Source organism: Pimephales promelas, chromosome 11 (assembly GCF_988280905.1).
Source record: "Pimephales promelas chromosome 11, fPimPro1.hap1.1, whole genome shotgun sequence".
NCBI classification, from domain to species: domain Eukaryota; kingdom Metazoa; phylum Chordata; class Actinopteri; order Cypriniformes; family Leuciscidae; genus Pimephales; species Pimephales promelas.
In genome coordinates, this window is record NC_142779.1 from 7,008,606 (window position 1) to 7,032,254 (window position 23,649).

Consider the following 23,649-nt stretch of genomic DNA (forward strand, 5'->3'; position numbering starts at 1 on the left):
CCGTTTCGCTGTCAGTGAAACAAGATTGATGAAATGTTATGTTTGGCCTCGGCCCCACGTTTGGATTCGCAGTCTGGTGTTGAGAGAAGGCCTTGTCAAAAGAGCTGAGCCTCTCTCTTTCTCTCACTTTCTCTCTCTCTGGCTATGCATGCATCTGGTTGCAATTACAGTAGGCTCCAGCTCTCTGGCCGAGCAGAGAGACAGGCACCAGGGCTTTGCCTTATTGTTTAAATATGCATGGGACTGAGTGCTCATGAACGGACACAGCACGACACCTCGAAATAAATGTGTCGAGATATTTATTTCAACTGTCAGCACATTTCCGACAAGCTCGGGCTGGTGCAAAATACATGCGTTTAGAGTCTAATTCTGCATAAACTCACAAAAGTACCAAAAAAAACAGTCCATGAGTAGGTGTTTATGAATAAGCTTTGGAAGCTGCATAGATGTTATATAAATGCTGATTATACTAATGTTAAGTGTAGTTTAGCTTCAATTAAAGACCAAAGATTATAGATTATTTTTAAAATAGTTATTATTATTAATAAAAGTATTCTTATCATATTTGTGGGAATAACCTGGAATCAGCGAAACCAGGTCTTTTTTTTATTCCATTTTGCTTTTCTGCATAATTGTTTAAAATGCAGATCCATCTGTTAGCTTAATAACTGGGTTCCAGATTGACTAAAATGGTCACAAATATGACAGTAAAATTATAATAATTCACCAGATCCACCAGACTAATTCACATAGATCACCAGATAATGTTAATAACTTAACTGTAAGTAGTTTTTTGTTTATGTCTGAAACTTTATTACAATGTGATTGGTTGTTTATCATAGTAAAGTGACGAAACTTAAGGAGTAAAGACTAGTTGGTGTGATTTTTCTTTTCTTTTTTTTTTCAAAGTATTTTAGTATTTACGATCAATGTGGTTTGTGATGGACAAATTACTAGAGTGACAGCATCAAGTTATATCTACACTACTGTTCATATAACTTACTGTTTAGGGTTAAATTGAAGCATGTAAAGACATTTATATTGTTGACATTTCTACATCATTCAAATGTGATGATTTGAAGATTCAGCTTGACCACCACAGGAGTAAATTACATTTTTAAAATGTTTGAGATAGAAAACAGCTAATTTAAATTGTAATATAAAATAATCGATATCACAATATTAGTTTTTAATGTTTTTTGATCATATAAATGTAGCCTTGGTTGAACATTAAGGACTTTTTAACAGTAGTGTATAAAGAAAAAAAATCATAATCATAGTCCATATACTACAGTCCCGTAACGCAGCACATGTCTTTTGTTAAAAGCTAAAGACGCTGTGCACTCACTGAACTGAAGTGAACAATTGTCTTTATTGAGTGATTTTGCAATTTGTAAATGTTTCCATTTAGACACCAATAGCTCTTCAGTCATTTTTTTTTTCTTTTTTTGTCTTGAGCCTTGACACTACGGTCATGGCGTATCGAGCCTTGCAGTCGTTTGAAGTGTAATCTCTGCTATTGAATCAATGCCACAGCCAGGTTTGTGATGTCTGTTTATGTCAGCAGCGTGTTCTGATGATGTTTAGCCATCAGAAGGGGATCACAGATCTGGATCTATGACTGTAATATAGAGCAGCGTTCTGTCAGATCAGGCCGGGGTCTCTGTGGTTTTCATTAGAGCGCAGATGAAACTGACATAAACCCTGAGTGAACTCTGAGCTCATGCGCCGCCTCTGAGCTTCTCTCCAAAATCGAAGCCACACCAAGTATGTGGAGCCGGCACCGCTTGCCCCGCAGCAGTCAGAGCAGGTCTGTGTTGGCATGAGCATGCATGGAGTAAGAGTTGAAAGAGGGTGAAATGACATGTAGAAATGCCATTACTGATATGGCTCTCACAACGCATTAAAACAAGTGAGATCATGGAGGTTCAGTCATCTGGCTTCCTGACTTCTGCTCAGGTGTGTAGGGGAACTATCCATGCATAGCTGACAATTTGATGTATAGTCTGTGATGTTGGACAGCTTACTGCATTGAACATTCTCCTGCTAGCTATAAGGCTGAGATTTAACAGAAACTTGTGTTTATGTATAACCTCCTGGGACCCAGCAGCAGCAGAAAAAATATGCTGCATGGAAAAAACGTATGAATGATGTCTTTGAATGATCAATAGTGTAAATATGAATTAGCGGAAACTGAATTTAATAGGTGTTTAATGTAAATGAGTGTTTTCCAGCACTTTGACACAGTTTTCTGTCAACTTCAATTAAAAATGCGTGATCTGACTTTGCTTTTAAATGCATAATCATTTTGGGAAATCGGGAAACAAAGAGGAAAACATGAGTTGCTGGGTCCCAGAAATATAGTTTAATTTAGAATTCGTATGCAAAAATTTTGCCCATCACAGACCACATTGACTGGCCATAAATGTTGCTTAAACATCTTTTCGTTTCTTGGATACTTGGGATATCTTTTTTCAGTTTAATTAATGAAAAGCATGTAGTCAAAGCAAACACTCTTCAAACTGATCTACTCTTATGATGTGTAACAATTAACCGATCAGATAATATATGCTTCAATGGTCGATTCATTTCTTAACCTGTTATATTTGGTCCCCCTAGTGTTAGATATCTGGTTATCATTGAGCGATGCCCAGCATTACAGCATATCCTGAGAAATTGCAGTAAAAATGACATAATGAAGTGTTTTTGAATAATTACAGTAGTTTAAAGAGGTGTTACTGGCTAAAGAGTTGCCAAATTAAATTCATTATTGTTCTCCTACATCAAGTCATAATTATGATGGAGTCTTAGCTGCATATGGACTACACATGTCCATCTCAAGCTCTGTTCTCTCTTGGTTTGAAGAGAAATGCAGGCATTCACCCCTTTCATCAGGTGACATTCTCCACACAGCTTCATAAAATGTTGATTTATAAAAGTCGAGCGCGGAAACAGGCTTTTCGTTCGGCTCTGAAATGATTGATCAGTTTAAGGATTAGAGCAGTATCAATGGTTTCGCTGCTGAGGCTGATGTTCGAGCTTGTTTTTAATTTCTTCAATTTTTTTTCTCGTTTTTATTTGGCATGTTTCACAGTGCATGCTGGGTAACTGCACTTCTGCATTTGATTGCTCTGTTTGTGCATATTTTGTTTTAACATTTTATTTCACCTTATCGTGTTGCAACCCAAGTGTTCTCTTCACTGTGTGTTGTTCACAGTGTAGTGTTTTTAGTGTGTGTATTTTAAGTTGACGACATCTTAAGTGTGTAGACTTGAAGTTTTTCCAGTAGTATTTTTTTAAAAGCATTTTTATATTTTAAATGTATAGTTTTCTTTTCTTGTTACAATGCTCTGGTGTTTATTATTCATATTACTTTTAATCAGTGATTAAAAAAAAATGTAATTTATTTTTAAAATAATAAAATTCCCCTATTTGTGAACAATATTGTGGCTATACAGACATAAAGAAGTTTAAAATTGTACAACAAATGCTTACAAGTGCTATTGTAAGTCTTTAAACGTGCACTCAGTAATTTAAGATTAGCAATTTTGATATATACTCACATGGAGAGACTAGTCATATCAATAGCCTAATAAAAGCTGCATTATTTTACAATGAATTTTAAAATTTTACCATTGCTGTCTTGTTATTCTTTAACAAACAAAACACCTCTGATCAAATCTACTATAAAGAATTTAAATAAAAAAACTAAAAGTATTCTGTCAGAATTATTTCTGATCATTTCAACACCAATACAGCCCATAATGACATTAGTCTTACCTTATAGTCTTTTGCATGGTTTTATTTCTTGTAAAAATAAATAAATAAATGAAAAAAATTCCCCCACTGTGGTGAAACACAATCAGTAGCACAGTCACGCACCACTGATGGCTCATCCAAACATGGAGACAAGATGTCTGACATAAGTCGAGACAGAGTGTATTTGTATCCCTGCCAGAGACTCTGCTGTTCTAGAGCAAAACAGAGTGAGAGCATTGTCATATAAAACCCTCCGATTTAGCTAAAGCTCACAAATGGGCATTTTTGGAAATAGGAAAACATGAATAATGTGTCTCTCATCAAGCCACCCCTTTGCCAGACACTGTTGGCTTTAGACCAAACCATCAACTCAACAGAGTCGTCTCATCCCAGGACAGTCAAGCATGCAATTACTACCACTCATTAAATACAAGAGGCCAGATCTGTGAAGATCATTATGTGTGATAGCATCCAGACACTGCACTCATAAAGCCTCATCAGGTCCCTCCGGCAAACAGAGATCCGCTTAATGTTTGCCCTGGATCTCAGCACAAATAAGCACATCTCTCCAGCACCTGAGAGAGCACAGGCACATATACACACAGTTACAATTAAGGTCAGCAGCCCCTGTTCTTTGTACACATCGAGTCTGCTGTTAGTTTGGACAGATTTAGATTGATTACCATGCACGGTTAAAGCTCTTGAGACTTTGACCACAGCAGTATTGGAGTCATCCAGCATGGGAAGTGAAGTGATCCGCAAAACCCAATGGCTACAGCTCAACTCTTTAACCTCCTGTTGCATAGAAGCTCTGCTTGACAAATAAAACATGGTTATTGTTCTGCAACAGTAATAGAAGTGGCCATTAAGTTGTTGGGATAGTTATGATGGGCCGTAATCTTTTTTATGTGAGTCAGATCACTGCACTTTTGAGAACAACTTTGTAATTTAAAGTGCATTAGTGTGTAGTATGGTATATAGTTTAAAGGCTTGAAAACAACCTTCAGTTGAGGGATTTCTCAGTGACTCTTTTTTCAAGTTACATCGCCGTGCCAGTTGGTGGCGACAAGTTACTTTCTTTGAGTCATTGAATCACACTGATTTATTCAGCACTGAAAAATTTGACAATCTTTAATCATTGACTAAACTGATTAATTCATACTCGGATTACTTCAGAAATGAATCGAGTGCCTTTTATAAGTGAGTCACTTAATCATTGACTAAACTGATTCAAAACACAATGATTCATTCAGAAATTAAATAAGTGAGTCGCTGCATCCGAAATCGAACACTTCTTTAGTATATAATATGCGAAAAACAATATGCCAAAAGAATAGCATGTCCGAATACATAGTATTAGAAAAAACGGTAAAAAGTAGGCAAAGTACCCTGACTATTGGATTACTATTTCTGCCGAGATTCTGAAGTGTGCACTGGTAGGTCATATGACAGTAACAACATGGCGGGTTTAATACATCTAAATTGTATTCATACTATATAGAACATACCTTTTTATAACAGTCTCAAAGTACATTCAAATTCAAATGCACTGAATCAATTTCTCAACCTATTTGACCAACATTATTGTATATTGCTCTGAGATGAAACAGTTGGTCCTGTTTAGATTTTATTTTCATTGGTGGAACAAAAATAGACAACTAACAATGTTGTGTCTATAATGTAAGTTACTCAATACTCAATCGATATAATGTACAGTATGAATAACAGCAGCACTCTCGTTTATGTGATTATTGCATCTTTAACTTTAGCTAATACTGCACAGAAGTGCTATTTGAGCGCTGCCTATATAGCCAGTAGATGTCAAGGCAACTCACTACTAGGTTTTGGAACAGCTCTGGAGTATTATAGAGGCAGAATAAATGAGCCCCAGAAGTCCGTGACCTCTGGAACAATCCATTTGAGTCTGTTTGTTTGTTCCGTCTGATGTATCACAAGTTTTTCATTCGGTGCCTGTCCAGAGAAGTCACGGTTAGAGTTCAAGGCAGCCACAGATCCAAAAACAATTTAACTGCTTTTGACAGAGGTTCCGATACATGTCAGTTAGTACTGATGTACATGTCAACATGCGTCTTAGCACAAGGGTGGTTTGGCTACAGAGACGTACCTTATTAAGAACATTTGACAATCCAACATTAAAAAGTAAGATTAAATTTAGTTTGCCCTTAAAATTCAAAGCACTTAATTTAGTGTTTAAACCATGTTTATAAATATGAGGTAAAGCAACATGTGCTATTATGACTATAACAGACAGCAAATGTTTGAAAGCCACAACATTTAATGTTTTCAAGACATTTTGGTTATTATTCTAGACTTTTTTTAGGATATGCCAGAGTTTTGTTTTATTTTATGTTGCACTCTTCAGCTGAATTTTCCCCCTTACAGGCATATTGTGGTCTGTGGTCATATCACGCTCGAAAGTGTTTCCAACTTCCTTAAAGACTTCCTACACAAGGACAGGGATGATGTCAATGTAGAAATTGTTTTTCTTCATAAGTAAGTACAATTCCCTTCGGAATACATTTTATGAGATTGATGGAGCCTTTGCCCACTGTAAAGAATATAATGACTGTGTGTTACTCAGAAAAACAAAGAAATCACATATAGTTGCCTGTTTTAATATAACAAAGAGATCAGCCAGTAACTAAATCTTTTTTTTTTTTTTTGACGCACACATGTAACATTATTCCTTTGAATTGAAAACATTCTCAAAATTGCAGAGCTTTACATCACTTGGTTAATAACATACTTTCTCTTTTTGCCATTCTCTAGTATTTCCCCTAATCTTGAGCTGGAAGCCTTGTTCAAACGTCACTTCACTCAGGTGGAATTCTATCAAGGATCTGTCCTTAACCCACATGATCTAGCAAGAGTGAAGGTAACGTCATAAAAACGTAGCATTTCTCCCATTTTGGTTCAATAATGGTGTCACACACTGATACATTATCTAATTAGTTTGTCTATTACAGACACAGAATAGTACGAGGTTGTTTGTGTCCATTTTTTATGTTGTTCTGAACACCGCCATCTCACCTTTTCTTTTCCATCTGGTACAGATCGAGTCAGCTGATGCCTGCTTGATTCTTGCAAACAAATACTGTGGAGACCCTGATGCTGAAGATGCGTCTAATATCATGAGGTCAGTTCGGTGAAGGGTTACATTTGGCTATCAACTCTAGACACATTTCAACACATCATGTTTTGTTCAGCAGCATCACACTCACTAGAGACATCCTACTGTAAAACAGATGTATTGAAAGCTGATGTCTTTCACCCTCCTGTGCTGTTAAAGAAAGGTGTGAATGGGATAGTCGGCGTTTCAGGTCAGATTCGCACGTTATATACCTGGACACAGATGAAAAGAGCCAGGAGGAATTTCCTTTGGGATGAAGTCAACTAATATTGCCCTGAAAGAGTGTGTGAAGGAAGGGAAAACATATTTCACTTCCTCCTTTTATGCTGAAGATGTTCTTTAGCCATGTAACACACAGAATTGCACACGGTCTGGCCTGTTCGGAAAATGAAATTAATTTAGGCTTGTCTTGGGATGCTCTTTTGAACAATGTGTTATAGAGCAGCTTAATATGGAAATAAATTCTGCACCACTCTTATGAGACTGGAGAGTAATCCAGACTAGATTTCACTAGAAGTCACACTGTTCTGCCACATATCACAGGCTTCTCTATGGAAATGAAAGATGAATTGGTTTTTTATTCATTCAGCAGATGCTTGCTTTTAATCCAAAGTGACTTACGATGGTGAATACTGGGACAGTTCTGGAGGTTAAAGGTGCACTTAATACGTTTTTGATTACATGAGGGAGTGACCTGCTCTATGCAGAATAAAACAGATTTTACTAGAAGATTAATGTCTAGAGTTTTCTCATGTGAGTGTAAGTCATGTTAATGATATTTCTCGAAAGTGCTTTTCATATACTACTGTTCAAAAGGAGGTCAGTATTTATTTATTTATTTTTTTAAAGGTGTGTATATACATATATATGATTTATATTTTTGTGGAAGCACCGATACAGTTTTTTCAAGATTCTTTGATAATTAAGGTTCAAAGAACAGCATTTGGTGTATATTTATACCCTAGATACATAATAGAATAAAATTAAGTTCTGTGCTGCATATTCTTTCCCCCTGAATATTCTATTTAAAGCAGAAATGTTTATTTCCCTTGCTGCAAAAATGCTGTTTCATGTTGACTTCTCTCCTTTTTTACAGAGTAATATCTATCAAGAACTACCATCCAAAGATCAGAATAATCACTCAAATGTTGCAATACCACAATAAGGTAGGAAATGTTTTATTTTGTTTTGATGCTGTCAAGTCAACGACCTAAGCAGAAAGAATACAGTACAATGTTACAAAGAAGCTATAAAAGTGATCAGAAACCTGACTTATATGAGAACAGGCCCTCAGATTCTGCTTTCTGTACATTTATAAGTTCAAATACAGAGTGTGTTTAGTGCTTATGTCCTATTTCACCAACATGAACATGAGCTTTGTATTCATCAGGGAACGCTAGAACAGGAGATGGATGTTAATGACTTGATGAATGTTTTTTGTTCATGGGACAGTTCACTCGAGAGCAATTGAATGTCAACTGTAGACAACTGTTTTAGAGGACTGTCAGAGAAGCTGCTGTTTTAGCAATGAGATATGATAGTGACGTGCTACTGTTATGAGATTTCAGCGTTATCAGTTTGACAGATTTATATAATCTAACAAGGCAGGGAAGAACTGGGGCTGCTGTAACACGTTATGTTTTGACAGTGTTTTGCACTGTGTGTTTCAAACCTTAATATAATATATAATAAATTCATGTTTATTTGCTACAAGTTAGTGTAGAAAACTACAACTTCTCCCTGAACTGTAAGAACTATTTAGATTTAAAAAAAAAAAAATCTGGTGTTTTTCATTACCACACTTGTTAGACATCTCAGCAGGGGACATTGTGAACTTCCCCTTTTCTCGTCCCATGTGTCCTCAGGCCCATCTGCTAAACATTCCCAGCTGGAACTGGAAGGAGGGTGATGATGCGATCTGCTTGGCCGAGTTGAAGGCTGGCTTCATAGCCCAGAGTTGCCTGGCACAGGGCCTGTCCACTATGCTCGCCAATCTCTTCTCCATGAGGTCATACATCAAGGTACCGTCAGCCCGTCTTGTGCTTTGATAAATCCCGTAGAGTAGAATCAGCCTCCATCCCCACTTCAGCTCAATCACCAGAGCCATTATAGTATTGAGTAAATCATCTTCTGAGCCTGGCGGTCTCATTTGGGACGTACTCGGGACTGCAACACAGCAATGCAGCTGCCATAATGAGGTAATTTATATGAGTCAATGGCATGGTGGAAGTGAGGATGTAAATTAGTGGTTTTTCCTCTTTCAGAATTTACTGTCCTGCTGCGTGCCGATAGAGCTGGAAAATGCGAACCATGTGCCTGTTTCATAGTCAATGAACGGCACCCCAAAGCAATCTTTATTTATCGTCCGACTGAACCAGACTGCTCAGAGATGTATGGATCGCTCTTTTTAAGAAAACACTAAATAAAACGGTCTGAGGCCTGAATGGCTGCAGTGAGGTGGTGGGTTATTATCAGGTGGTTCAGATTTGGATGGAACTCTTTAGAAAAACAGAGAGATCAAGAAAGAGCATGAGCATGAGCGAAGCGATCAGACTAAAGAATTTCAGAGAGATTGTAAAACGTATTCTGAAATCCGCAAAGGGCTATATTTTACTCTCTTTGATTTTTTTTTTTTCCTTGACTGCGCAGGCTTTCAACATGGAGAGCAACATTCTCGTGTCATAAAGAGATGAGGAATGATTTTATAATGGCTGTGTAAATGTGGCATGTGTGGAAACATCTGCAGGGCACATCACTCTTCTCATAAAAACCCAGAGGAGAGACAGCTCAGACCACCCATGCCAGAGTGCAGTGTACAAATACACATCTTTAACCTCTCTGGCCCATGTCCATACTCACAAAGGACAACACCAAAACACTTTCTTTAACTTTCGAAAAGGAAAGTGTATCAATATTGCTAAAAATGTCTTAATGGGTCTGATGGCAACACACTGTACTAGAGAGCAGTGAGATCATAAAATGTATAGAGATCCTGGAAAGCTTTCATTATTTCCATCAGCTATGCAATGAAAGGACTTTGTAAAATAGGCTATGTCCCAATACCAAAGTAGCTGCCTTATTGTCTACATTATGAAGATGCCATTTTCCATAAAATTTATGTAAGTTATATTTAAGAATAAATGTTTCTTGAACACCAAATCAGCATATTCGAAAGATTTCTGATGGCTCATGTGACACTGAAGATTGGATTAGCTGCTAATAATTCAGCTTTACCATCACAGGAATAAATTACTTTTTAAAATATATACACATTTTAAATTATACCCATACTATTTCACTGCATTGTTGATTAAATAAATGTAGCCTTGATGAACATAAGACACATCTTTTAAAGTATTAAAAGTATTTTCATTCATCAATTGCATTATCCGCATTAATGTTCAATAATCATAAAGTATAAAGATTTGTCCTTTAAATGTAATTGGCAACCATTACAAAGCATCTCTAGTGATATTACAAATGTCTAGCTAATATTTCTTGTTGTTCTTAAGGTTTTTTTTTTGGCTCTCATCTGAAATATCATCAGTCCATTTCTGTCAGCAACTTCACATAAGGCACAGTGAGACAAGAAGACAACATAGACAATGTGTGAGAGTGTAAGGCCCAGTCTGTCTGCTGAAGGAGTGGGGTTAGAGAGGGCCGCTTGTGTAGACGGCAACATGACTGATTTGAGTGGGCATTCAGGAAGCAGAGCAGAAGAGTGTTGCCGGGAGGTGTTAATGAGACCCACACCCCGAGAGATGCACACATTCACACAGCCACAAACACATTTGCATTATGTCTGTTGTCCTAAGTATAAATTTCTAATGTGTTGTGTCGTTCACTAAGAATAATATCGCTAGAATGTTCAGCATGACTCGTTTATCTGGTCTCTTCAGGTTTAACAAAACAGCAATAAGCAGAGGGGATTTGGACCAGGCTCTCTGGAGGGACTAAAGGAAATAATTGTTCAGTCGGTGTGAGAGAACACGCCCGTAACACTTACTTACAGTTCAGTTCTGACAGGCAGGGAGCCTATGGTAAATGGCTGCCATTTCTTTAGGACTAAATGACAAAAGTCTACCCATTAATGCCGCCCTAAAAGATGCCTGCTCCGGAATGCGAGTGCTCTTAGCCTGGCAGAGGGAAAAAGAGTTGGGCCTGGCTTTGAAAGCATCTCTCTTGACTGTCTGTCAGATAGACGTTGGCTTGGCAAGGTGGCTGACTAATGGCAGAGTGTTTGCCTAATAGCCCCGCTGCTTATCACAGCCCCACCCGCCCCACATCCCGAGACGCATGTAATGAGAGGATGATGAAGAGACTAGCTGGGAGTTCAGACATGCAAATATGCCTTGACTTTTTTCTCACTCTCAAGTCTGAAAAAGATTGAAATGTTAAACAAGTAGTGAAAGGATGATATTGAGAAAGAGAGAAACTTTCGTATGCTGTTTTCTGGTATTAGACTATACACAATGCTTCTTTGTGGTTAACCAACTTAGTCAGAGTTGATGCCGTATTTAATTTGATGCGCATGGAAGAAAACACAAAATATATTGCATATTTTGTAAAGAGAAAACAGTAGTCGTTTCAAAGCTAGATCTGTAAAAGGGGAAGGCAAATATAAGTTAGCTTCTTCCTTCTCCTTTTTTCTTTCTATATTCTTTTTCTTCTCTTTTGAACATGCTGAGATTTTGTTTTTATTATTTTTTAGTTAAAATATGTTTTGTTGCTAATGATCATGTTCTGAAGAGGAAAAGGAAATGAAAGGAAATAAAATTATTCATTCATTCATTCATTCATTCATTCAACACGGCTTTTAGTGACTTAATTAAACACTATATGATCTGTAATATGTAATATTCACAACCAACAGCTTTTTGTCATCTGAAAATTGTTGGGTATGATACATTTGTAAAATAGTAGTTCACCCAAAACTGAAACAGCTGTTATTGCTCACATTGCATGTTGTTCCAAGCTCATAAGGCTTTTGTTGATCTTTTGAAACACAAATGTAGATACTTTTTTAATGAAACCTGAGTTTTCTGTACCTCTATTGAAAATCCATGTTACCAACTTTCACTCTTTAAAAAGTTCATTAAGATGTTAAAACGAATCCATATGAATCGAGAAGAGACACATTTGCTTTATAAGATGAACATTTAATTTAGGCACATTAATAAACATTGGTAAACTCACATACATAGAGCACCTCACTGATAAGCAGAAGCTCATCCGTACTTGCTTGACACTCAAGAACAAACTTAATTGGTTGTTGTGTGTCAAGCAACAATGTGATGAGCTCTATATATGTTAATTGATTAACGTTTCTATATTAATAAAAACCTAAATTAAATCTGTTCATTATACCCATCTTATTTTTACTGAAAGAACGGGCATGGCCATTTGCAGCTTTAATGTGTCTGGCTTCCAGTCGTTCACTTCCAGTTATTTTAATTGGTCAAAAACATTGCTATCATATTATATTAGATGCATCGCCATAATCAAAAACACACTGGTTTGCAGTGCAGATAGTTTTACCATTTAGTGCACTTTGTTATACATCTAGTTGTTTTATTTATTGTGGCTAATGATTCAGAAGTTTCACACATTTAAAGAAAAGAGCTTACTTCCATGTAGCAAAATAAGATGGATAAAGCAATTGCGTCTTCTTAAAAAACTTTGATTAAAATTTCTCAATTCAAATGGATTACTTTATGAAAATGTTGAACTTTTTGGGTGAATTGACTTTCAATGAAGGGACAGAAATGACTAAATGTTTTATGAGTTTGGAGCAACATGTAAAGTAAATGATGTCAGAATCAAACATTTTGGGTTTTGGGCTTTTTGTACACTGATTTTTTTTATTTATTTATTTTTTTTATTAGGAAGTCATGTATTTTCTGTTATAATGACTGATTAATCCATTCACATCAAATTAAATATGGTGTCTTTCCTGACTGTTGGTATCTGAATCCAACTGTTTTGTAGATAGAGGAGGACACCTGGCAGAAGTATTATCTAGAGGGAGTTGCTAATGAAATGTACACCGAATACCTGTCCAGTGCCTTTGTGGGGCTTTCATTTCCTACAATTTGTGAGTAAGTATGCCTCTGCTCTAAAGCAAGTTTTGACAAACACATACTAGTAAGTATCATAAAGGCTCTCATATATTCTTGCTTTTTTAATATAATGCCAAATTGACTGCAAAGCTGAACTATCCAAACTGATTTTGAAACCGCTGCTTGACACAATTACTATATTTAATGTACTGTTACAGTATGTGGGCCAGGATTTTGAACCAATGGGATTTTATGGTGATAGACTGTTGTGATTGCAATAGATGAACTTGAAATTGTTTCTAATTTAATGAAACTTATGATTTAAATAGCTGCTTCTGGACACTAAATGTCTGTTCTCTTTTTCAGGCTGTGCTATGTCAAGCTCAAGTTGCTGTTGATTGCTATTGAGTACAAGTCAGAGCAAAGGGAAAGCAGGTTTGTCCCCTTTTGGTCTTCAACTCCACCAGGCACAATATACGGACCAAAGAGGGGCAAAGCAGTTGTGTCCCTCATTGGTCCTACAGTACAGTTCTCTTATTTAACTTGCTAGAAATTGCGTTGCAAGAAAAGGCTGCCAGGTTTTCATCATTTAATCTCTCTGCAAATCTCTCTGATCTAATCTGGTTTCAAATTTGCAAAGAAATCGCTCTCATTGAGACAGCAGCATGTTACGTTCTGTCACTGGAGGAAGTTCGCCTCAGCTTGACTCTCACAGCATCACAGTTGCCGATCACTGTCTGTAAGAGTCACTGTGAAGCCAAAGAGCCATGACATCTGCTCAGACTCACTGTGCTGTATTGATGAGGGTTTACTCTCCGAGTAAAGAGCCTTCTATCAATAGCACTTCTGTGGCATTCTGTTAAGTGACCCATTGGAACTAATAACATGAAGTACTCTGTCTCAGTAACTTTGACTTTGCCAAATCCCTCCACCCCTTCCTACATCCACAACGTGTGTTCCAATGTTTCTGTACACTGTAACTCTTACTAATACATTTTATGTACACAGTAAGTACTAATGAGTGTGGTTTAGAATGCAAGATGGCCTGAAAACCCACACACACACACTTACAGCCCAAATACTAAGAAGAAGATCTGGTACTGTTTGTTCTCTAATAGTTCATGATATGCAGCTCGCATTAAGTTTTTTTTTTTTTTTTGGTGGTATATGGGCAGTATGATTATATATTGTGGGACACTAGAAATGTGTCTGTAAACAGTTTGCTTTTTTATTTATTCCACTGTAGATGGATATACTGTATTGTCTAGGCTAGACTTCACATTATTTACATTAACATGGAGGATTCCATGGTATAGGATAAGTATAGGATGTGTATGGAAGAAATTAACATTTTTGTAATGAAAGTTTTTATTAAATGGTATTTGTTAGTAAAACTCCGTTTACACAGTTGCAACGTTTCATGATGCTTTTATTTTGGAGCTCAACTGATGTGTGGTCACAGGTATGTGACTGAATATTGTCCATCTATTTTATAACAGCTTTAAAAGCGGCTAATCCAATCTGAATTTATAATCGTAACTATCCATTTTATATTAGTTTTATCATTTCTATTATGTTACACTCAGGTAATATGTTTTTACATTGATGTCATTCTTGTTACATTTTTATGAATAAGTTGATATTTAAGTTTTTCCAATCAGTTTAAAGTTAAAAAAGACAAAATAATCAAAATAGATGAATTGTATTTCTTTTGTAAAGTAATTCTCTGGATTATCCCAAAGTAGGTATAGACATATAAACAGATATTTTTCCTTTGATTTTCCAGCAGGAAAAACAATATTGTAATATACTGTTACCATCTAATAAAACGACTCACACTGTGATACAAGAGTTTGCTCATACCGCCCACCAGTACAGTTTTTTTTTTTATCTGTCGTTTAGTTCGCCTACTGAAAATCTTAAACAGAACCCTATTTTTCCCTGATATCACATAAAAGTGCCACTCATGTCCAGTATTATCCTTGCCTACACACAAAAAATAAATAAATCATTTGTCACTCTGTATAATGCAGTTCAAATTAGTTTCAAATGACTTTCTAATGGATGGCTTTTAAACTTTGGTTCATAACTTTGCCATACCACACATAATGACAAAACCTTTAGAGGGCACAGCATTATCCTTTTAGCATAACTCTCAATTTGATGTTCTAGGCTGGTCTAAACTTAGAAGAGCACTTTTGTTAACCAGTGCAAAGTGTTTGCTTTTTATGGTGAAAGTTACTGTTTTGCCCTCTACTTTAGACTCCTGCTCTTACTGTGCAGATACAGTTTACTGACACCTCGCCTCCTTTTTTTCACAGTCTATGTTTGATTTATAATGTTTTCTTGTTGTTTGCAGAAGCAGAAAGCGGTATGCCCTCTTCATTATCTCACCCCTCTACACTTTAGATCAACTGTGGGAGAAAATCTTAAGGATATTGTACCACCTCCCTCTCAAAAATGGCCAAAATCTCTCGCTATCTCTTATATTGTGATTCTCTTTGTGCTTAATGCACTAACTTCTTTGCAGGCAGAGAGAGTAGTTGCTATTGTTCGATTCACTTGTTTCTTTGTCTGTGCTGTTCATATCAACACAACGTTTATCCACTCCATGTCCGTTGCATCATTGGTTTTTGTTCTAGACTTCCTCTCCTTTCCATTCCTCTTTTCCCTGTTTGATTACTTTTCAGTTTTCATCCGCTGCAAATCATTTCTGTCCGTGTCTTTTTCAGCGTTGTGCTCTCCATGCCAACAGTACTTCATGTTTTTCTCACTTATTTCGTAATGCACAGAGAAAATTGCCCTAATCGGAAAACAACTGTACTCAGTGCATTACATATCAGAAAATACCAGTGTTTTTTTCATTAAGAACTGATGTCTCTCAAAATTGCAAGTTTTACTTCACGAAGTTTTAAACGCCAAACGCTGACTGGTTATTAAAGGCCACACTATTCATGGCACCATATTTGCCTTTTCTGTCATTACCACTCTAACACTGTATTGTGTTTGTGTGTATTTGTGTGTCGGAGTGAGTGTGATTTGTATATGTACTGTACGTGCGTATGATATGTCTATTCTGTCGAGTGTGTGTGTGACTAAATTGTCAGTCTGTTTGTCAAAGTCTGTCTGGAACTGACTTTCATCATGTCCCCAGATGCCTGTGCGTCTCTGAGTAGATGTTTATGAAGTGAGGTCACTTCCTGTCAGTTTGGTGTTCTATACAACAATCCAACTGCACAGAAGTTACTGCAACAGTTTGCATCTACGTGTCGCTGTGCAGTGGCTGCACCTGCTCTCTTTTGGATGTGCTTGGTTGTGATGCCTTGGTAACCGCATGCCCGTACTCTGTCACGTGATGTGTGATGCTTGCTTTGTTCCCATAATATGAGGTTTGATATGAGCGGAAGCCTCCATTTCCATGCAATCAGTCTGTGATCGACCCATTGCATAAGGCTTCTGTCTGATTTAGTGTCAAATGTTGTGAAAATCTCAAATTTGGGGTGCAAATATGTCATTTGTATTCATCTTCTGAACAGCATGTCAAATGTGCTGCTTCTCGCTAAGGGGGCTATTTAATCAGATGTAAAGCTCAGTGATAAATAACCCTGCACAATAATTTCAAGCCATACAGTGAGCTTTTGACATTTTCATTAACTGACCAGCCAACATTTGCTTTATAATGGATTAAATCCCCCTCTTTCTGCCTTCATTTGCAATGAACTGGTTATTTGACGAGCCCAGAGGAAAGGATTTTGATAGACTACATGTGTCAAATGGTAAATAAGTATATGGATTTTGTAAAGCCAGTGATGCTGGCCACCTTTTTTTTAATCTATGGAATAATGGGATGCCTGTCACATGCCTTTCCCTTTCGTCTGGGCTCTCTGGGCTTGACTCTCTAGTCAGGCTGGGCAGTTGTCACGTGTTGCAGCCACCACTTAATTCATTGATGATTCCTAACAACTGGCAACCATTGATGGCTGTGTTGTGTCATCCTGTCTTTGTCTAATTAATGGGGAATGATACAGTGGTTCAGTAGTGGCTCTGTCTACACTGTTGAACTTCTACAGTCACAAACCAGACTCTCCCAAATATCTGGCAGAAGCTGACACTGGATTCATAAACAGCTAAATTTCCTCGCCCACCAAGCTTAGGTTTGGCAGTGACTAGTAATTTTTCACAATAGCCTGGGATTGTACAACCGCTGTACAATCGCAAACCTAGAGGCAGAGGTTGCCTTAACCAAACAAATCCTGTTATTCACTTAATTTGATCCAGAATGCTTTGTCATTTTGATAATAAAAAGAACAATTTAAAACCACAGGATGACTTCTCATTTTAGTGGTTGCCATCTTGACATGTTTTGAATTGATTATTTTTTTAACCATTCGAACGTTAATGGGAAAATTTATATTTTTAAAGAAATTAATGATTGTATAAATAATGTATCAAATTTTTTTTTTAATTCAGTTTCTATATCTGTTTATATCATATTATAATAATTTCTGTAGAATCACGAGAGAGAGAGAGTAATGGCTGCAGTTACGACATAACAGGAATACATTTTATTTAAAATAATTAATTAACATAAATTAAAATAGAAAATAGTTATTTTAAATTGCAATGATATTTCACAGTATTACTGTTTTACTTTCTTTTTTATAAAACACAACAAAAAATTTTTTTTTTAAATTGGACCACATACTTTTCAATGGTAGTCTAAATTATCTCTCTTGAAGCATGAATAATATATCCTCCGGTTTCACAGACTAGGCTTGAGCTTAGTCCTAGACTAAAATGCACTTTTGGCAATCTTAAATGAAAGCAACTTGCACTGACATATCTTAAAATATGTCAGTGCCATTGTTTTGTCTCAAGAAGCACACCAGTAATGTTTTTTATTTCTTCTAAGGCACATTTATAAAAGTCAGGTTTAATTTAAGCCCTTCCTGTGACACCAGGCCTATATGTGTTACATGGTTTACTGAAGGTTAACTATTCCCAGTTAAACCAAACTGCAATTTTAATAATTATTATAAATGCTATAGCAAGATGATATTCCATACAGAATGTCTGCTATATATAACACTCAGTAAAGTTAAACATGATGGAAAAATTGAGTGACAGATAATGATTATTGGTAGTGCAGCCTCTGCCTCAGTGCTTTTTTTTAAATGATTTGGCCACACAACAACAACAGTAAAACTAATACCATGAGCTGAAGCTTCAAATGATATGATATCAGAATGTCTTTAACATACACTATTATCAGAATTAGCCTGTCCTGTTTGAAAACAGCATGGCATGCATTGGCTTAGTTGTGCTGTTACCGCAGATTCAGAGACCCAGGATGCATCCTGAACTCTTGGTGGGCTGGTCATTCTCTTGCTTTCCACTAAAGTAAAGCAGGATTTCAACTGCCTGCTGTGTGACGATAGACCTCACACTATGTGTTTCTGAAGGACCATCAACCAAAACACCTATATTGTTACCACCCCAATTTTAATTCTTTCTTTTATCTCCTCACCCAGAAAATTAAATCTTAGACCATCTTGAGAAAAGAATTAAAATCATGCTGTTGTGTGCTGTACTGTATATGTGTGACGCCAAGTGGCCTAAGCAGTATTTCTTGAATAGGTCCTGTTCCCTGCAGCTTTTTTGTCTAAAGTTCAATTCCAGTACCAAAATTTAAGGCAGTATATTTCTCATCAGTTTCTCAACGAGGTCCAAATACATGTGTACCATTCCTCTTGATTAGAGTGTTTGAATGTGCAAGATTGATTTTCTTCATGTTAATGAGAATGACCCTCTTTCTGACTGAACAGTATTCTCATCAACCCCGGAAATCACGTTAAGATGCAAGAGGGGACATTGGGATTCTTTATCGCCAGTGACGCCAAAGAGGTGAAAAGGTAAATATGTCCCCAATCCATCAGAATTATGCGCGCTCTTATGTTTGATTTTTGAAGGAAACCCTTGGAAGCAAAATGTTAAATTCTTTACTGTCTCTCTTTAGAGCATTTTTCTACTGCAAAGCATGTCATGATGACATCACAGATCCCAAAAGGATCAAAAAGTGTGGCTGCAAGAGAAGTAAGTACACCTGACCATCCCTCCCTTCTGTCGTGTCCAGTCTGAGGGGAAAGTGTCCACCAACTCGTTTTCACTTTGTAGGACACTGCTACGTTCTGTAAAATGTCAGAAATTGTTGGGGTTTTTTGTGTGTATTTTAGTTTTTTCTTTTGAAAGTTAAAATTTGAAAGCTGTCATTGACATGAGCCTATAATTTAATTGATAACATTCTTATAAACACTTAAAATGATGATAATAATAATAATAATAATAATAATAATAATAAACACTTGCAAGGCAGCAAAAGAATAGTATTCAAAAAGTTCAGATTTTCGGTTTTGGTTCTGCTCTTCCGCTCACATACTATTCAATTCACAAAAGCGAAATCTTAAGAAGAAAAAAAAAACCTTAAAATTATTATAATTTAAATTTTGTGACTATAGTGCTTACATTTGAAAACAGCCATTAAGCCCTCTGCCCTTTTTCAACGTTTTGAATCTGATGGCTACCTTTGTCCTATTTAAGATAGTAAAGTTTAAATCAGATGTGCGCTTCAGTATTTTTCTCAAAAAATATTTTCAGAATTGATAATAATTAGAACAAATTATTTTGTGGAGAAATGAATCAGCATATTAGAATGATTTCTGAAGTATGTGACGTGTTGACTGGAGTAATGGCTGAAATTTCAGCTTTGCATCACAGGAATAAATAGCATTTTAAAATATATTAAAACTGTAATCAAATATTTCATAATAATTCTGCATTTACAGTCATTTTAGTAGATAAGCCTTGTTGAGCATAAGAGACTTCTTTCAAAACATTAAAAAAATCTTTGAATGATTGAATATTTGCAAAATTCACATATTTCTTAAGTGTGAAAAGATGCGTGTCACATTTAAGACTACAACTACATACAAAACACATTGCTGCCTTGCAACCACTAAAAAGAAAAATACTAAAAATATTCGAGTGATGAACTTTAGAAACTAGTGACTTTGTCAAAAACAGACTACCTTCAAATTAGAGAACTAGAAAAAGAGCGAGAAAGATGACAAGTTGAAAGAGAGAGAGTCCAGTCATCAGCATGCTAATGGTGAAGAGAGATACAGATGTAGAGAGGGAATGACATGATTAGCAGGGCTGAAGAGAGAGGCTGTCAGCTCACGGTGGCATTAGTGGGAGAGAGGCGGAGGTAATGACACCAGTCAGGTGGAAAAACAAAAGGCAAGAGCAGCTTGGCCCACCCTCGCCAGACACCGAAAACACACTCTTGGCCCAAGATCGTTTTACCAATCATATCCACCCAGTTTATGCAGAACGGCCAACGCAACTTCCGTTTGGACTGTCATGTCCCACTGCCTCAGCCTGGCAAAAACACTTTCTGACAGGAAGTCACTGAAGTAGAAGAGAGATTAATAGCTCAGAGTGCAGTCCACTGTCAGAGCAGCTCCTGCAGACGTTCACATCTTTTGATAGAACTGCATTTCCTTAAACACCCTCTTAAATATAGATGGGTGTGGCAGCACCTAAACATGTTTGTTGCCATTTGCTAATGTTGGCTTGGTAGAAGGAAGCAATAGTAGTGTCACGTAGAGCATACATTAACATTAATATTGGAATGATGTATTGTTATTACATGACCTATATAAGCATTTGTCCAAACCAGTTAGCCACTAGATGAATAATTCAGCTTCATTCCCAGTGACCTTTCACGGTGCACTTTAAAACGGCTGCCTTTAACTGCAGATCCTTGTTTATTTATTGTTTGTTTACATTAATATAATTATTTAAAACTATATGAGATGTTTTGGATGATTTTTTTCTTTCAAACAGTTGGTGTTTGTTTACACATGCACTACCGATTGTTTTTGAAAGTCTCTTATGCTCAACAAGGCTACGGTACAAACAGTAATATTGTCAGGTATTATTACAATTTAAAATAACTTTTTTTATAACATTTATGCTTCTTTGCTAAATAAAAGTATTATTATATAAATTAGTGACCCCAAACCTTGCAACAATAGCGAAATTGTATTACTTTATTCTCTTTTGTTGTCATCCCAATCATGTTTTTGATGATATGCGCTCTCCCAAAACGAAATTTCACCTGAGAAGAGGCCAATAGCCTCACAGTAAGGGAGATGAGGTTTCCATTGCTGTAATGGAAGTTTGTGTTCTTTTATTTCACCCTCTTTATGATCATTGACATACTTTTTGATGTATTTCCTTCCTTGCTGCCTTGGAATACCGCCTCTTTTTTTTTAAAACCTCTCACTGATAGTGACATATTGTGAGTAAAAATGGGTTTCCTGTGGCCCAGAGTACAGTCTGACTGTCTCACTCTGATAATAGTTTTATATATATATATCTATATATGTTGCATGTATCAGTCTAGCTGCTGCATCCCTCCTACACCTCTCATCTCTCCACTGTCCTCAGCCCAAAACAGAATTTACTGGCCTGGAAATGACCCTGTCCTAAGTCCCTACAAAGCAGTCTCTAATAAGATATCTAAATAAGTTCTTGACAAATAACCGTTCCTCCCCTAGATTTACTCACAGTACCATTCTGAAATCGGTGATTCATTTCAGAGGTTGTTTGATTCTCCCGAAAACTCGACGTAACCTGTCATGACAATCTAAAAAGTCAAACAAGCTGATTGATTTTGCTACTATTAGTCATGGACCTCACCAGTGCCAAGGGGGGTGGTTGAGTCCACTTGAATCCGTCCCCTCGCTGTCAAAGACGATTTCGCATGCTGCTGTATTTTCAGAGAGCAGAAAGAGTTCTGTGGGAAGTTCTTCAAATTCTTAGACTTAACGAGCATCGTCTCCAAAACACAATCAAAACAATCTGGTCTCCCTCTTGCCTACAGCCTCCCCTTTGTCTCCACCATCCGGCCCCTGCCCAGCTTCTCTACACGACACAAGAACCATCGGTAGAATTGAAATATTCTGAATTTCAATTCTTTTCAGTAGTTGGGATTTTCTTTCACTCACTGGCATCTCTCAACATTAGGCTCACGGAGGTGTTGATCTAACTGCTGTACACAATACCGACCACTAGATGCCACTGTAGTTCTACAAATGAGAACGGAACAAAATGGGAACACTGAGGTCCTCATGAACCTATTTAGCAAGATTGCTAACAGCCAATGTGCACTGTGGGGTCTTTTCACGTGTCACCTAGGTTTCTTTATGTCTTCCCAAGGAGGCAGGGTGTTGTTCGCTTTATATCGGTATGGCTAGAGGTGTGTTTGTTTTAAGTATTTTAAGAACGCAAGGCTTCACTGTATCTAACATAACTCTTGATTTAAGTGTTTTTACTAAGTATAAGCTCAAAGTTGGCTAATGACCATATTGTAAATCCTTCAGATGTATTCCTCTCCATTAGTATTTTAACACATGACGTAGCCTGCTTTGAATTATAGGACGTTGTGGGGCGAGGAAAGACGATAGGGGTGCTGAGAGCATTCTTGCTAAATCGGGTTGCTCTGTTAAAGAGGCTTCAGTAATTAGGCTCTCTGTGTAGTCGTGTTCAGTCACTCACATCATCATGTTGTCTTGTGTCTCTTCCGCCCTCCATGTCTCACTGACTAACATAACCACATACTATGTGCTCCGATGAATGTCAACCCTCAAACTCTGAAGCGATAGATTTCAGCATGAAATGAAGTAGAAACCCCGCTGCTGCATGTTTCCACATTGCCTTAATCTGTTTCAGCCCCGTAAACAGTCGAGCGGGCTGCCGTTTCAAGAGATACGACCGCGGTCGCCTCCCACTGCATGCCTGTTCTCCTTAATTTCAGCCATTCTGCATGGTTCTATTAGAATAACAGTCCCTGAGGTTATGGCTTTAAAGGCCAAGTCATTTACCGTATTATCTCTCCGGCATACAACTGAAATTGGCCTCTTAATTCAGGCTCATAACCTCAGATGGAAGTCAAAAGCAGGCTTTTCCCTGTGGATTGTTTGCTCTTTGAGGGTGCCAGACTTGATTACGGTCCGTTAGCGAGGTGGCACCGGGAGAACGTGGACCAGGGACTGTTTTTAGTCCGATTCACAGCAATCATGCTGCTATAGTCTCTCACCACAGCTCCTTTGAGAACCAAAAAATACACGCATACAGTCCACGTAATATATGTTTGAATAAAATGCGCAATGCATGTGAATGCATCTTCTAATCAGGGAATGAAGAAGTAGCCTCTCGGTATGTTTACCATATAAATCTCCCAAACAATCCCTAATTAAGTCCAGTGATGAGCAGAGTTTGTCAAACAGAATAGAGCTAATTGCGATGCCAATAACCTGCTGCTGCATGATGGGATACAGGTACGTGATCCTCTCCTTTAGATACAGAGGATGTTATCCAAAGAGGTTTTGCTGCTGAACACATTCACCCATTCCTCTCTGCCTGAATGTTCCTTGCCCCAACCTCTGATCATATTGTCATATCTGACCTTTTAACCTTGTATGACATGATCAGCCTTAGGGCACGGCTTGACCCCAGTGAGACGACTGCTTCCTGCTTCCTAAACAAGCCCTCTGTTAGATGTTTTCAAAGCTCAATTTGGTGTTAACCTCCAAATTTGGATCGAACTTGTAACGT

The 23,649-nt window shown here is 37.2% G+C and overlaps 1 protein-coding gene across 12 annotated transcripts in view; it reads left to right on the forward strand.

Annotated features, from left to right (window-relative positions):
- The window catches only part of kcnma1a (potassium large conductance calcium-activated channel, subfamily M, alpha member 1a), a 173,093-nt gene that overhangs the window by 110,881 nt on the left and 38,563 nt on the right, over window positions 1–23,649 (forward strand). For 7 of the 12 annotated variants that reach the window (XM_089116842.1, XM_089116845.1, XM_089116849.1 and 4 more), the window contains exons 11-20: window positions 6,163–6,273; window positions 6,550–6,655; window positions 6,834–6,916; window positions 8,007–8,076; window positions 8,776–8,931; window positions 12,899–13,008; window positions 13,336–13,404; window positions 15,329–15,340; window positions 18,795–18,881; window positions 18,986–19,062. In XM_089116842.1, coding sequence (XP_088972968.1) covers window positions 6,163–6,273; window positions 6,550–6,655; window positions 6,834–6,916; window positions 8,007–8,076; window positions 8,776–8,931; window positions 12,899–13,008; window positions 13,336–13,404; window positions 15,329–15,340; window positions 18,795–18,881; window positions 18,986–19,062 — 881 coding nt within the window. The remainder of the gene's footprint in view (window positions 1–6,162; window positions 6,274–6,549; window positions 6,656–6,833; window positions 6,917–8,006; window positions 8,077–8,775; window positions 8,932–12,898; window positions 13,009–13,335; window positions 13,405–15,328; window positions 15,341–18,794; window positions 18,882–18,985; window positions 19,063–23,649) is intronic. The other 5 variants (XM_089116843.1, XM_039671653.2, XM_089116848.1 and 2 more) reach the window with 1 other exon arrangement.